General features: G+C 37.7%; 1 protein-coding gene across 1 annotated transcript in view; it reads right to left on the bottom strand.

The window, feature by feature from the left end:
• usp47 (ubiquitin specific peptidase 47) overlaps positions 1-15,000 on the bottom strand; it is a 153,723-nt gene that overhangs the window by 76,005 nt on the left and 62,718 nt on the right. The window contains 7 exon segments of the mRNA XM_051922745.1: positions 2,249-2,394; positions 3,262-3,358; positions 3,871-4,024; positions 5,164-5,217; positions 5,219-5,278; positions 5,659-5,853; positions 13,971-14,030. Of these exon segments, the coding sequence (XP_051778705.1) occupies positions 2,249-2,394; positions 3,262-3,358; positions 3,871-4,024; positions 5,164-5,217; positions 5,219-5,278; positions 5,659-5,853; positions 13,971-14,030 (766 nt within the window).

The raw sequence follows: 15,000 nt of genomic DNA, 5'->3' as shown, positions 1-15,000 counted from the left end.
AGTCATGAAAGTGCAGTCACACCACACTGCAGAATTTCCTCAGGAACCCAGAACAATACCAGTGACAAACTGTATGTTCCTACCATTCCAGAATGTGAAAAATGATCATTTCAAACCTGTCTGAACCAAAGGACTTTGAATAAGGAGCTGAGAACTTGCCTCTCAATGCGGAGGAGCAGCGACTCTACTCCGAGTCTCTCCCGGATAACTGAACTCCTCACCCTATCCCTAAAGGAAAGTCCAGCCACCTTGTGGAGAAAACTCATTTCGGCCGCTTGTATCCGCGATCTTGCTCTTTCGGTCACTACCCAAAGCTTGTGGCCATAGGGGAGAGTAGGAACGTAGATCGACTGGTAAATCGACAGCCTCGCCTTTTGGCTCAGCTCTCTCTTCACCATGACGGACCGTTGCCAGAGCCCACATTACATTCGGATGCCGCACTGATCCGTCTGTCAACCTCCCACTCCATTCTTTCCTCACTCATGAACAAGACCCCGAGATAGTTGAACTACTCCACTTGAGGCAGTAATGTGTTCCCAACCTGGAGAGAGCATTCCACCCTTTTCCGGCAGAGAACCATGGCCTTGGATTTAGAGGTGCTGGCTCTCATCCCCGCCGCTTCACACTCAGCTGTGAATGGCTCCAGTGAGAGCTGGAGGTCACTGTCCGATGAAGCCAACAGAACCACGTCATCCGCAAATAGCAGATTAAAGCATGTACTTACATATAACTTTTGGACGGTGCAAATAACTGACAAGTATATCGCATTAATGTACCACTTCATGGACAAAGTCTGACACAAGAAATCGGTAATACAACACACGAAAATCTGCCAGGCAGACCTGCAACCAAAAGCATTGTTGAGAAGCTAACTGCTACTGTATAATCAAGGGACTTGCAGGCATAGTCTTTAAGTGAGCTTATGTGAACAAACAAAACACTGTTGGCCCAATAATTCACTGACTGCCATGATTAATGCATCAGAAGCATATTTAGCTTCCCTCCACTGAGTCAGCACCTTGATGTGGCAAATTAAGTTGCATGATCAATGATCCCCTGAATGATACTGTCAGCTGTCATGTACTCGTACTCCTGGTAGGGCCTGACTAAGACTGATTCAACCACTCTCCCCATACCATCTAGGGTTAATCCAAAGTGGTGCAACTTTCTGCTGTTCCTCATAGTTCTGCACATGATTTGCAACGTGCAGTCCTAAAAGTAAATGAAGAAGTGTGAGTGAAGATTGTGCACCTTCACTACCACTAATATCAACATCTCCTTTGTGCAGGTTCTTCCTGACAAGCATATTTAGCTTATACATAGATGTATACATTAAATGGATTTTAACTCCTACAACCAACCATGGAGCACACAGATATGCTCTTATCCCTAAACAAAAACACAGAGCACCTCTCAGTAAAGAGCATCTGTAATATGTTAACACTTAATGCAAGTAAAATTTGTACACATACATTACATAAATAAGACATTTTCTGGAAATGTGCGCTTGCATTGTTGTGTGTAATATTAGACAGAAAACGATTAAAGGTTAAATGATTCTTAATCCTTAAAAGGGAGTCAATTTGTTTTGAAATATACTCAAAATGTGCACCCGCAATTACATTTCTTTAGATTTAAATTTGCTTCTTTGTGGCATACAGTAGTATGTTGTGCTGCTAAGTGATGGATAAACAAAACCAAAAAGAGGACTACAAGACTACATTATTATTATTATTATTATTATTATTATGTGCACTCAGCTTCAATAGCAAGACTTCCACTGAACTTTGAATTTTAAGGCATGCAAGATGACATTACACCAGCCAAAACATATGCTGGTAAAAAAGATCACTGAACAGAAAGAAATGGCTTTCATTTTTATTTTCTTATGAGAGCTGCTAAACAGTTATCCCTACCAAACCAGCTCCTTTGTCCTGCTAACACAACATACACTGAGAATAGACTGATTATTATTATTATCTATCCATCTGTGTTGCCATTACTCTATAGGCAGCTTGACATTTTTAATGGATGTTGTTCACACTTTATGCCATAATCTCTGACACATGACTGACAGCAACAAATGCATCTGCAAGCATTAACTGAGACAATCAGTTTGGCTCTTGTATTATACGTACTGTAGATTCTTGGTTCTATAAATATATTATTATGATTGGAAAAAGTTGTAAAACAGATTACTTTAAATGCATTCATTTCGGACAGTCACAAACATTTCATAGTCAATTACCTTCGCTGCTATCCCAACCGAAGCTGCGGGTCACATCTGTTGTTTCAATAGCTCTTTTCTTACTTGTCTGTAGTAAAACAAACAGCCGCTGGAGTTGGTATGGGATACTTGTAATTGGGTCTTCCTCCAATTCCTCAAATTCCCAACTAATTACAAGAAAATGTAAGAACACAGTAAGGGACACTAAAGCATGAAAAAAAAGACACTGCTTAGTTTTGCTTCCTGTTCCAACCAACATAATGTTTGGCAGAAAATCCCATACTGCATAACAAAAGGAAAAAAACAATTGTGGGTAAAATAAATTGGTTTGCTTGTATTTTTGGTTTAATATCACTGAAATATGAATTATTTGTAAAAAGAGCAACTTAAATGCTAAAATATTCCATTAGGACACGTATTATGTATTTAAAAAGTACTTTTTTATGCAGTCTGTAATGGAATGAAATCTGGAAAAAGCACTATTTTTTAAAATAGAATTTCTTATATAGCTAATGTTGGTGGTGTTTGTTACTAGCACAGTACTGGTAGGTCCTTGATGATAAGACAACCAGTCAGATAAAAGTTTAATATATATAATAAATTACACAAGTCAAACATAGTGCACAGTCACCATTTAAGCAATGGAAAAAATGAGCAATTAGGAATGAATTCAACAACAGTTTTTAGCAATCAATTTGTTGACCATATCACCATTCAGTAAATTGACAAATCAAACTTCAAGTTACATTTGTTAAAAAATATTATTTCTTGATGAGGGGTTATTTTTTATCAGAATAAATTACTTCGATTAAACACTGGCACTGCCAGTTTATGAATCAATCATATTTTAATGTTAAATCATTGCCTATCTTCACTTTCAAACTGTGAAAGTAGTTAACAGAATATTTTTCTGACAACTTCAGAATCTCTAAATATTTAAATAATTTTTTGGCCAACATTTTAAAATCTGAGTAGAAAGGCAAATCAAACTTTTTTTTTTATTATTAAAAAATATTTATAACAATCAAACTTACTTATAAAGCGCATTCCTGAATTCTGGAGTCATAAAAAGAGTCTGAAGTAAGCTGTTTAAATAGCAGGTCATAGCTTGGTTTACTAAACCTACGTATCCTGTAGATATGATAGAGAGTGAAATTGTTATTTTTAAAAAAATACTTTTTAATAAAATATTACACAGTAACTTTTTTTTCCATAAGTACATACCACGAATATGTCCAGTGCAATACTTAACACAGGATGATAACTTTGCTAGGTAACGGTCACAAGATGTTCACTTTTTTCATTTAATAATTAAGGTGGGACCAAAGGCAAAATTTTCTCTTCTATTAGTGTTCCGTATGTTTAAGTTATTTGTCACACTCAAAATTAAAGAACATTTTCACAGCAAATTCTCTTGCTTCACTAGTGAAGATTTTAAGAAGCCATTTTCACTTATGGATGTACAAGCACCATATTCCAACTAAAAATGCATAATAAAATATATAACAGACTACAAACTATATACAATCTAATGAGCAATTTTTTTGGTGAAAAACAAATTAAAAATAAAATTATACCTTCGTGAACACCGAAATAAATAAGTGTGCGTTAAAAGAATGTTTCAACAGCTAGGGTGCCATTACCTGTTTCAGATTTGCTCAATATAGAGGAATAGGAGTAACTTTGGCTGCTGTAGTCACTGCTGCAACCAGCTGTGCAATCTCTTGCCAAAGGACCAATAAATCTGTCCTGAGAGCTGTCTTCAAGGCCACTGCTGTCTGCTGTTCCTGATTCATCCTAAACAAAAATTAATAAGAACATTAACTGCAATTAATACAAAAAAACAGAAAAAAAACTACCAGCATGCATACTTATCTTGCTCAAATGAAAAAACCTCAACCCACCTTCTACAACTCAGTGGGTAAGCAATGTTCTACAGTTATGTCCGTAAATATCTGGACAGTGACACAACTTTCATAATTTTGGCTCTGTATGCCACCACAATGAATGTGAAATGAAGAGGTCATAATGTGACAGAAGTGAAGACATTTAGCTTTAATTCTATGGGTTTAATGTAAATACTGCATCATATGAGCCGGTTAGGAATGACAACTATTTTTATACAGGTTCCCCCTGTTTTGAGGAGCTGAAAAGTGTTTAGACAAACATTCATGAATATAATGATCATATTCAACATTTGGTTGAAACTCCTTTGCAGTCATTGAAGAATATGGGAAGACCATGTATAAAAGTGGCTGTCATTCCTAAAACAGCTCATGCATTAAACCTCTTGAACTACAGCTGAAAGTCTACACTTCAATCATGTAATGATTTCTTCATTTCAAATCCAATGTGGTGGCATAATAAAATAATAACAATAACAAAATAATGAAAATCATGTCACTGTCCAAATACTCATGGACCTAACTGTATATTACCTAATATTAGAAAAAAAATTCTATTGGAAGGTATGTCCAAAATTTTTTTGAAACATGGCAAGAATGCTGGGCCTGTGACAGAACTATTAATAGCATAAGAGAGTCAATTACATTTAAAAGGCTAGATAGTTTTTTGTTTCTCTTTTTTAGGTGGGAGTCTAATCTTATTTTGCTTCTCCATTCCTTTGTACTGCATTTGTATTTTTCAATTGTTTTTTTCTTTATAAATTTTGAGGTACAGGGTTGTAGCTATTATTTTATTATTTGTTTGATCGAGTAGTATGCTATTATAAATGTTCCGCTTTTGAAAAATAAATATTTCTTATTCAAAATAAAAAAAACAAAAAAACAAAAAGACAAAAACAAAGTACTAGAAGTTTTACAAAAGTGGCAACAAACAGTAAAACATTATAGCAGTAATTCCACTCAAAATTCTTTAAACAGTCATTTAGCAATTAAGGAAGTTGAAAAAATATGTAAAATGAGGTGTTTACTTACTGATGCTACCTGAGGCTGCTCACCATCTTTATCTGTCAGATGTAGAAAATTTTTTCTTTCCTGGTTCAAAACCATTTTCTGTTAGAGTTCTTTCACTGTTATAGTCTAATGGAGCCTTTCAGATGAAAAAGAGAAAGAATAAACATCTTAAGACAAAGAAGCATGAAAAAATTTTAAAATCACCATGCTACTAACCATTGAAAGAAATAAGTTTCCCAGATGTTTATTTAGTTGTTTAATACAGGAAAGCCTTCAGCACAAGGCTGGAACCAACCTTTGACAGAATAGTAGTCTGTTGCTGGGCCTACACACCACTAGGCCAAATCAGAATCAATTAACTGTATTGATAATTTAATGATATTGATGAATGCAAATAGAAGATAAAAACATTTTAAAAACTGGGATACACAACTGGAGAAAGACATCCTTTATTTTTCCAAAAGACAAGGTCTTCAGGATAATTCATAAGGCATTAAAATGAACCAACATACTCACCATGTTTGTTGCACTGCCCCATACCAGGTCAAAAGTACCATTTATATAGCCAGCTTTTGAGGCCACTTCCTCAAAAACCTTTCTGACAGAAGTTGAAGCTGGAAGATTTAAGGTAATTCGCTCATTCACAGTCTTCGCATTTGTTGTGTCTTGAATAATACACAGCACTCGGGGCTCATCTGCTGCATTTTCTATCTAGATTAAAAAAAATATTCTAATTAAGTAACTTCTAAAAAACACCTGTTCTTTTATCACATAATCCATACAATAATTTAGTTAATATGTACTTGGCAAGAATTATAAATGGATTACAACTGCATTCCAAGTTCAATTCAGACTTTTCTGAAAAAAACATTTTTCCAATCAGAAACTGGGAAGAAACTGGTCACATCTACTGTATTTTCAATATGAAAGAATATAATTGCTTTGAACTTTCTGTTGGTTAGATTGAGAAAAACTGTTATTTTTATTTATTTTGCCCATTTTCCTTCCATCTATCTATTCCTCTGTAAAGATTCTTAGATTTGCTAAAAGGATTTGCTTACTCATTTGAAATAATTTGAGCCTTATCAGAGATTTGATTTTTTCATTACTAAATAAAAATGCAAGAATTAGAATATTTACATCTGATTAATATTGAATACATTTTTAAAACAGCAATTTGTTTTAATATAAATAATAGGGTAAAAAGTAATGCCAGACAACACACTGAAATTACATAAAAGAAACTATTTTAATATTTTTCATGGCAATCACAATAGTCAGGCACTTTAAACGCTTACTATAGCGCTACTTTATGAATCAAAAAGTTATTTAAGTAAGAGAGAGTAAGCAATAAAATGTATATGTTACAGGAATATTGTTATATTGATGTGGCACAAAATACTCATCACTTGGGACGTATTTAATACGCTAAATAAGGCTTTAATATAGAGTACATTTCATTTTTTGATCCCCGGTGAATGCAACAAGACAATGTAAGGAAATAAAAGGACACAAAAGAAAAATGTATACATGTTCACAAATTATATGAAGTAGAATTGAAGTAGAACCTAACCTACTAGCATTATAGTATTGCAGTAGTTGTGTTAAAAAACAAAAAATACAGTATATGATGTTACTTAATTCAAAGGGGCAGAGTGGAGGCTCTGAGGCTAGGGATCTGCGCCAGGAACTGGAAGGTAGCTGGTTCAAATCCTGTAAATGCCAGAAGTGACTCTACCTTGTTGGGCCCTTGAGCAAGCCCCTTCACCTGTAATTACTTCGTCCTGGGTATGACAATAATCTGCTTCAAGCCCTACAAGCAGGTCATCCAGCTTGCATGGAAAACTTAGGACTTGGTGGCAGGACTGCCACTCCAGCCACCATAAAAACCTCACACTGTTTCAGCGTAGTGCTGAGGAGTCACCTGTTGCAAGGCTGTACTTGGGTCCCAGCCTGGGTGGTTCATCATGTGGGGGTGCGGCAACGCACTGTAGCTCCCAACCTCCTCCTCTCTTAATTCATGAGGCAACATTCCTCAGTAAACTGGACAACTTTCATTAATATAAGCATATGATGGTTACAAATGAATGTTACGTGGTTACTGACAACTAACCATTTAAAGAATACATCCATAGACAGAAGGTTGATGTTTTAATATTTCCCATATACTGTATCATAGGGGGTATATTCATTCTAGGTAACACTTCAGTTTAGGTATCCATTATAAGCAGCTATTAACAGTTTGCATGAAAACACACCTATAAGCTTTCTTAATATGACATAAATCAACTATCTGTGTTATCTGGCATCACATAGGAAATTTCCTAAGACATTGGGCCTGTTTATTGTCAGCTATGTAAGTAACTGAGTACTTTTCTGAATATGTATTTATTTTTCCTACCCAGTAGCAAATAAAATTGATTCACTGGTGCTCTCTGCTCTTGAATATACTTAAACCATTTTCTAAGTTCATTTAATTATGAGCAGGGTAGCAGGAGCCTAACCAAGAAAGCACAGGGCGCAAGGCAAGATTAACACACACACAACCAATTTAGCATCACCAATCCACCTAACCTGCATGTCTTTGGACTGTAGGAAGAAACCAGAGGAAAGCCACACAGATAAGGGGAGAACATGCAAACTCCATTCAGGGAATGTGCCGCCCGCACCTGAGCATGCTACATACAATTGCAATATGTCTAAATCATTCCTGCCATATATCAATTCTCACTTTTCCTAGTGATTTGGCTTTTGTTGATGGCCACTGTATTCTTTTGAATTCAAACAGAAGAAAATAGCAGGAATTTTAGGTAGAAGGTCCGGTAAAAGTGGTAGCTTCACTCAGATTTGAATAGAACTCTATGATCTGTAATATTTTACAACTACAAAAGGTTTGAGGGGTTTAGATCAAAAGTAATATACACTAAATCATGGTTTCGTTTAAGTTGTTACATTTATATGTCCCATCGAATGACCTCAACTTTTTAATCATTGTAGAGATAAGAACACATGGAAAGAAAGAGTATCATGAACTATGTACAATTTCCACCTGCTACATGTTTTGTCCATGTTGAACCCCTTTACTGAGCTGTGTAAGCATTTATTTAAACTGACCAAGGCACGCTTTTGCTCCTGGCTTGTGTTGTATCCAGGGCTTGAAATGGGCTGGTATGATGTACTGGCAGTTCCCTATTTTTACTTTGAAAATTAGAGCATCGTGGCATATCATGGTCTGACTTCCAAGAAGATACCTCAGTTCTCTGCAATACTGCATTTATTTTACAACCATGCCACTCCCCAAACCCCATTTCTATGAAGATTATGTATACAAGAGCGCTTGACAATCCAGTCATGCTTGAATTTGAATGTATTTTGTATCACACTATGAAGAGTAAAAAGAAGCCAACAGAATATGGAGTACTGCATGTACACAAGAAGCCCACTTACTAACCGTGTCATCTTTGATTATGCCTAACTTTTATTTTGTGTACATTGAACCGGTTGAGCAATAATTGGTTGTTATCTCTGGCACACACATGAATTCACCCTTACAACTTAAGACAAAAGTCTACTGTTGGCACAGATTGTAGAGTGGTTTGACCAGAGTACCTGAGGATGTCAAAGTACACAACTGGCATTCACAGAGTGTACCTCAAATATCCCCAACTCACTAAGATAATGTAAATAAAGCTATGACTGGAAATTGTTGAAAAGGGGAAAAACAATGAGGGGATTTAATTTTTAGTCAGAAAACCCAGTAAATAATTCTTTAAACTTTTTGATATACTTTATAACAGTGTAAGTTTGGCATGCATCTGTACATAAATAATAAACTCTTATGCGATCTGCATTTTTATTTTCCTCGTGCAACATCTCTTTCATTTCTAACCCAATGAAAAACGTAACACTTAAACAAGTGATGACTTTGAATATTTCAGACTTAAAAAGAATTTAATATAAACACATCTAAAAAAAACAAAAGATAAAATTAAGTGTAAGTAATTTCCACATGTCAACTTCAGAATGAATTTTATAATTTAATGACAAAAAAAAAAATCTTCACCAAAATCACAAAATGCAATGGAAATTACATCTACTGCTCTCCTGTAGGCACAAATTAGTCTCACAAATGAACTTTGTGAACACAAAGCCTCATACTGCAACATGTAGTAGGTGAAAGTGTTCACTACATGTTTAACTCTCTGTCCACATGAAATAAATGTGCTACTTACATCAGCAAAGTTGGTATGGGTGTATGGTTGCAGCATGTATATCACTTTACTTGTCACACAAGGAAAATAAAAGCTTTAAAGTAAATGTTAGTCAAGGCTGTTGAAAGAATTTCAGCCAAAGTGTGATCTGACTATATACCCTCCAAATTTTTTATTTAGAATTACATCGAAATTTGATTCTTGGTTTATAAGTTGCTTAGTTCTGGCAGAATGTGGCCATTTTGAATTTTATAATCTAATCCCAAATATTGTATGCAATCCCTTTACCAGAAGTAGCCATTTTCTGCAGGACAAGCTGTATTACCCTGGCATGACTACTATTGACAGCATCCACAAGAAAATAATTGTTTCTATTAACTGTAACATACCTACTAATCCCTTTTCAAAACATACAGATGTTATTTTTTTGAAGTGCATACCAAATTTATCCTCAATTTCACTTTCAAAAAAGGTATACCATGATCACACTGTCTGATGGCAGTAATGAAATAAAATGATTTATTTCTGAAACTAGAGTGAAAACCATAGGCACTGCGAAAGCATCTGAATCAAAAGCTAATTGTTAATTGTAATACTAAAGGACACAGCACACAGTGAGTAAATGAGAACAAGGGTATAGAGGACAGAGAGCATGAAATTTCACTCTTGTTATAGTCAGTTTTGCTTAAGTTTTAGTTATTCTTAAGTGTATTTAAATCTCTGGTGTTCAACCTTTTTATTGTTTGTTACTTACAAAAAATGTACAAGTACTTCACATAACCAGTGCCAGATATACAAATGACAAGTGCAGAGAACAGCTGCCCTATGTATGTCACACACAATCTTCTCACGTCCCATCTACTTTCTCTGACGCTGGCCTGTTCTATATCTTTCTCTGCCATTCTAAGAGAACCCTAGTTGCTAGTACATGCAGTGACCTACATATTCAATCAGGGAAGTTAAAAGATTTTAAAGAAGCAGTTGCCTGGGTGTTCTAGCTTCGACACAACACTCTGCATGAGGGCAAAACTTTGGTAGTTAGGCGCTGCCGTGAGTGGCTGCCTTTCTTTCTACCTTTTTCGCTATCTCTCCGATCATTCCTACCACTTTCTTTTATGTGGACTTGTTTCCTGGACACTTTTTACTACTTAGACATGAATTTTTACATGCAGAGACTTGTCTATTCAGGTAATCAACTTCTAGCGCTGAGAACAAAGGCCCGTGCCGGTGTGGTTCCCTATTTACCTGAAGAGGTAAGAAGGCCATATCGTGGCAGCAGAGCTGGCACTAATCTAAAGATTAAGTAGCTAGCGAGGAAGTGGCAATACAAGCCTTCGGTGCCTTCTGTGATCCTGGGAAATGTGAACTCACTACCAAATAAGATCGACGAACTGGCTGCGCTGGTGAAAAATGTCAGGACCTACAGAGAATGCAGTTTGTTGTATTTTTGTGAAACGTGGCCAACAACTAGCATCCCAGATGGAGCTACCCGGTTTAGCACAGTTAGAGCGAACAGAGATGCAAATACCTGCGGGAAGCAGAAAGGAGGACTCGCTCTCTATGTTAACACAAGGTAGTGCAACCCTGGACATGTAAACGTCAAAATCTCAACTTGCTGCAGGGACATCGAACTGTTGGCCGTAAGTCTGCGTCCCTATTACTTGCCCAGAGAGTTTGGACACGTCATTGTTGTTATTGTTTACATCCCTCCCCGAGCGGACGTGGAGATAGCGGGTGACATCATCCACTCCGCTGTTGCTAAACTACAAACACAGCACCCCCAAGGCGCATGTGCTAACCTCTGGCGATTTTAACCATGTGACGCTGGAAAAAACATTACCTGCCTTCTCCCAGTATGTGGATTGTAACACCCGGGGAAATAGGATTATTGACCTACTTTATGCAAACGTTAAGGACCCATACAGCGCCACCCCGCTGCCTGCGCTTGGGAAAGCAGATCATAACCTGGTTCTGCTTCAGCCTCACTACAAACCAAGAGTGAGGGAGCTACCTACAACCACACGCTCATTCAGGAAGTGGTCCCCTGAGACAGAGCAGGCTCTGAGAAACTGCTTTGGAACTACGGACTGGGATATCCTGCAGGGGTCACATAGTGAGAACATTGAGGAGGTTGTTGACTGCACTACTGACTAAATCAACTTCTGTATGGATATTGTAGTGCCAGTAAGAATAGTATGGTGCTATGCTAACATCAAGCCACGGATTACAAGTGACATCAAGGGCCTTTTGAACCTGAAGAAAAGGGCTTTTAAAGGCAGTGATCAGCTTGAGCTCAAGAGTGTGCAGATGGAACTCCGAGTCCAGCTCAGAGCGGCGAAGGAGCAGTACAGGAGAAAACTGGAGCAAAAGTTGCAGAATAACAGCATGAAGGAAGTGTGGGATGGGACAAAGATCATCACTGGCTGCAGCTCGAAGCGGGGTGCCTCCATCGACAGAGACAGGGAGAAAGCAAACCTGATGAACAACTTTTTCAGCACTGATCCTCCACCCGTCCTTCTACTGATACCAGCATAGGTAGACAGTTTTCCCCCACCCACAATTGCAGCAGCCCAGGTAAGAGAGCTGAGGAGACTTTGTGCCAGCAAAGCAGTGGGTCAAGATGGAGTATTGTCACGACTGTTGAAGGCCTGTGCATTGGAGCTGGGGAGTTCGCTACAGGGCATCTTCAACCTGAGCCTGGAACAGGGGAGAGTCCCGAGGCTTTGAAAAACTTCTTGCGTCACCCAAGTCCCAAAGGTATCATGTCCTGGTGAACTGAATGACTTCAGGCCTGCCGCCCTGACGTCACATGTGATAAAGACCAAAGAGTGACTGCTGCTTCACCACCTGAGGCCACAGGTCCGCCACGCAGTCGACCCTCTGCAGTTCGCATACCAGGAGAAGGTGGGAGCGGAGGATGCCATCATCTATATGCTACACCGATCCCTCTCCCACTTGGACAGAGGCAGTGGTGCAGTAAGAATTATGTTTCTGGACTACTCTAGCGCCTTCAACACCATCCAACCTCTGCTCCTTAGGGACAAGCTGACAGAGATGGCAGTAGATTCATACCTGGTGGCATGGATCGTGAACTACCTTACAGACAGACCTCAGTATGTGCGTCTCGGGAACTGCAGGTCTGACATTGTGGTCAGCAGCACCGCAGGGGACTGTGCTTTCCCCGGTCCTGTTCAGCCTATATATATTGGACTTCCAATACAACTCGAAGTCCTGCCACGTGCAAAAGTTCACTGACGACACTGCTATTGTGGGCTGCATCAGCAATGGGCAGGAGGTAGAGAACAGGAACTTAATCAAGGACTTTGTTAAACGGTGCGACTCAAACCACCTACAACTGAACACCAGCAAAACCAAAGAGCTGGTGGTGAATTTTAGGAGGCCCAGGCCCCTCACGGACCCCGTGATTATCAGAGGTGACTGTGTGCACAGGGTACACAGGGTACCTATAAATACCTGGGAGTGCAGCTGGATGATAAACTGGACTGGACTGTCAATACTGATTCTCTGTTCAAGAGAGGACAGAGCAGACTATACTTCCTTAGAAGGCTGGCGTCCTTTAACATCTGGACAAACTGGTGAGGAAAGCAGGCTCTATTGTAGGCACGGAGCTGGAAAGTTTGACATCTGTGGCGGAGCGACAAGCGCTGAGCAGGCTCCTGTCAATCATGGAGAATCCACTGAACAGTATCATCTCCAGACAGAGGAGCAGCTTCAGCGACAGACTGCTGTCACTGTCCTGCTCCACTGACAGACTGAGATTGTTCCTTCCCCACACTATGCAACTAATTGCGGGTTGGGGGGGGGGGGGGGGGGGGGGGATGGGGGAGGTTGGAGTGTTTAAACGTTAACACTACACAAGATTATTGACTGTTACACCTGCCTCGCACTCTCCACCTTGCATTTTTTAACTTTTTATTTTTTAATTTTTATCACTCTTCAAATAATATTGTTTTTATCAGTATGTTGCTGCTGGAGTATGTGAATTTCCCCTTGGGGATTAATAAAGTATCTTTCTATCTATCTGTCTATCTATCTAAAACTGGGGCTGCTGTAGAAAGCCTTTTATAGACTTCCTGCTATTTGCCGCTCTGGAATGGAGGCATGCCACAGGAAGTACAACCAAATCAGAATTTAAGGGGATACCTTCAGCCTCTCTCAGAAAAGCCTGGAGATATAACCGTAATAGCAACTAGGGCACACATAGCATAAAGAAAGAGTATAAAAAGGAAACTACTGTTGCAGCAAGGATAGGACTGGTTGGCAGATTGTATGAGAGACCCATGCAGTTCAGGTGCTTGTTAAGGTACTTTCTTGTGTATAGGAAGTGTTTATTATGGATGTTTTGTATCACATAAAGTTACTCCTTCTTTTGACATCCATGCTGCTATCCTTATTTTTTCAGTAATAATTTGCTTGGAAGGTCATCTCCACTAGTGTTTGTTCTAGGTACAGAAGTCTACTCAAGTATGCGTCCATGTAATGAAAAAAACAACTACTATAATTCAAATATGAAGAATATAACACCAATATTACTGCAGCACTACACCTAGGATAAAATAGCCATGCAGCATGCAGTCACCATGCATGCAGTTTCACCTGAGAGAATTTCTTCTTCATTTCATCAAAAATACTTTGTCTGCAACTCCAAAACATACCCTAAGATATGCAAAATTTTTGTCAGGACAAACAGAATATAGTAAACACATATTTTACAAATTATTAGCATGGGGTATTATAAAATTACAATACAAAATAATTCAAAGTGACTGGCTTAAAAAAGTTATATTTTTTTTATATGCAAATGTCTACTGTATTCTTAAGTTTCTAAACTAATCAGTAAGATATATTTTGCACTAAAACTAAAGCAGCCTTTTTGAAGATCACAAAATGCTTCAATTAATATTATAGAAAGTTAATGTATGGTTTTAATACTATGATAAGTAATATGATAAGAAGTAAGATTGTCATTTTTTCCTTCTATTTCTTCCTAAATTTTAACATCATTTTAATAGTTGTTTCTATTGCAAACTCTGATCAAAATGTTTGGGGATTGCTTAAAAACACTTTTGCAGTAAATATTTAAGCCGGTGACAGAATATTTGGTGACTTATTAAAACAATGTAAATATTCAACCACTTAAAAAACAAATTTAACTTGATTGCATAAATATGCATTTGCATCCTTGTATTATCAACTTTTAAATTCAATAACTTTCTGTAAACCATTCTTTTACTATGGTTATCCATTATCTTCCAGAGATTTATTAAAAAAAATTACTGAATTGAAACTAGTAAGTCTACAAAATAGGTGACATGATCCACACATCAACTCACTGACACTGTGTAAAAAATTATTCCCATCTAAATATAACGAAAATATACATACTTTACAGCACACCCTGAAAGATGCATATTTGGCCCAAGTTCAGGAAAAAGGGCAATTACAAAGCCAACACAAAGAAGAAGCTCAAAATTTATTTTCAAAACACACTTCACATGGCATTATGGGGATCTTCTCTTTGGGGATACATTAAATTACTGTTACTTCAAACAAAGAATACTACAACAATATACTGTGTATAATAAAAAAAGTGATACTCAAAAGAAATATTCTGCGTACCAAACAT

Source organism: Erpetoichthys calabaricus, chromosome 2 (genome assembly GCF_900747795.2).
Source record: "Erpetoichthys calabaricus chromosome 2, fErpCal1.3, whole genome shotgun sequence".
Lineage (NCBI taxonomy): Eukaryota > Metazoa > Chordata > Cladistia > Polypteriformes > Polypteridae > Erpetoichthys > Erpetoichthys calabaricus.
The sequence above is the reverse complement of the archived record's forward strand: the minus strand, read 5'-3'. Positions and strand labels throughout refer to the sequence as shown.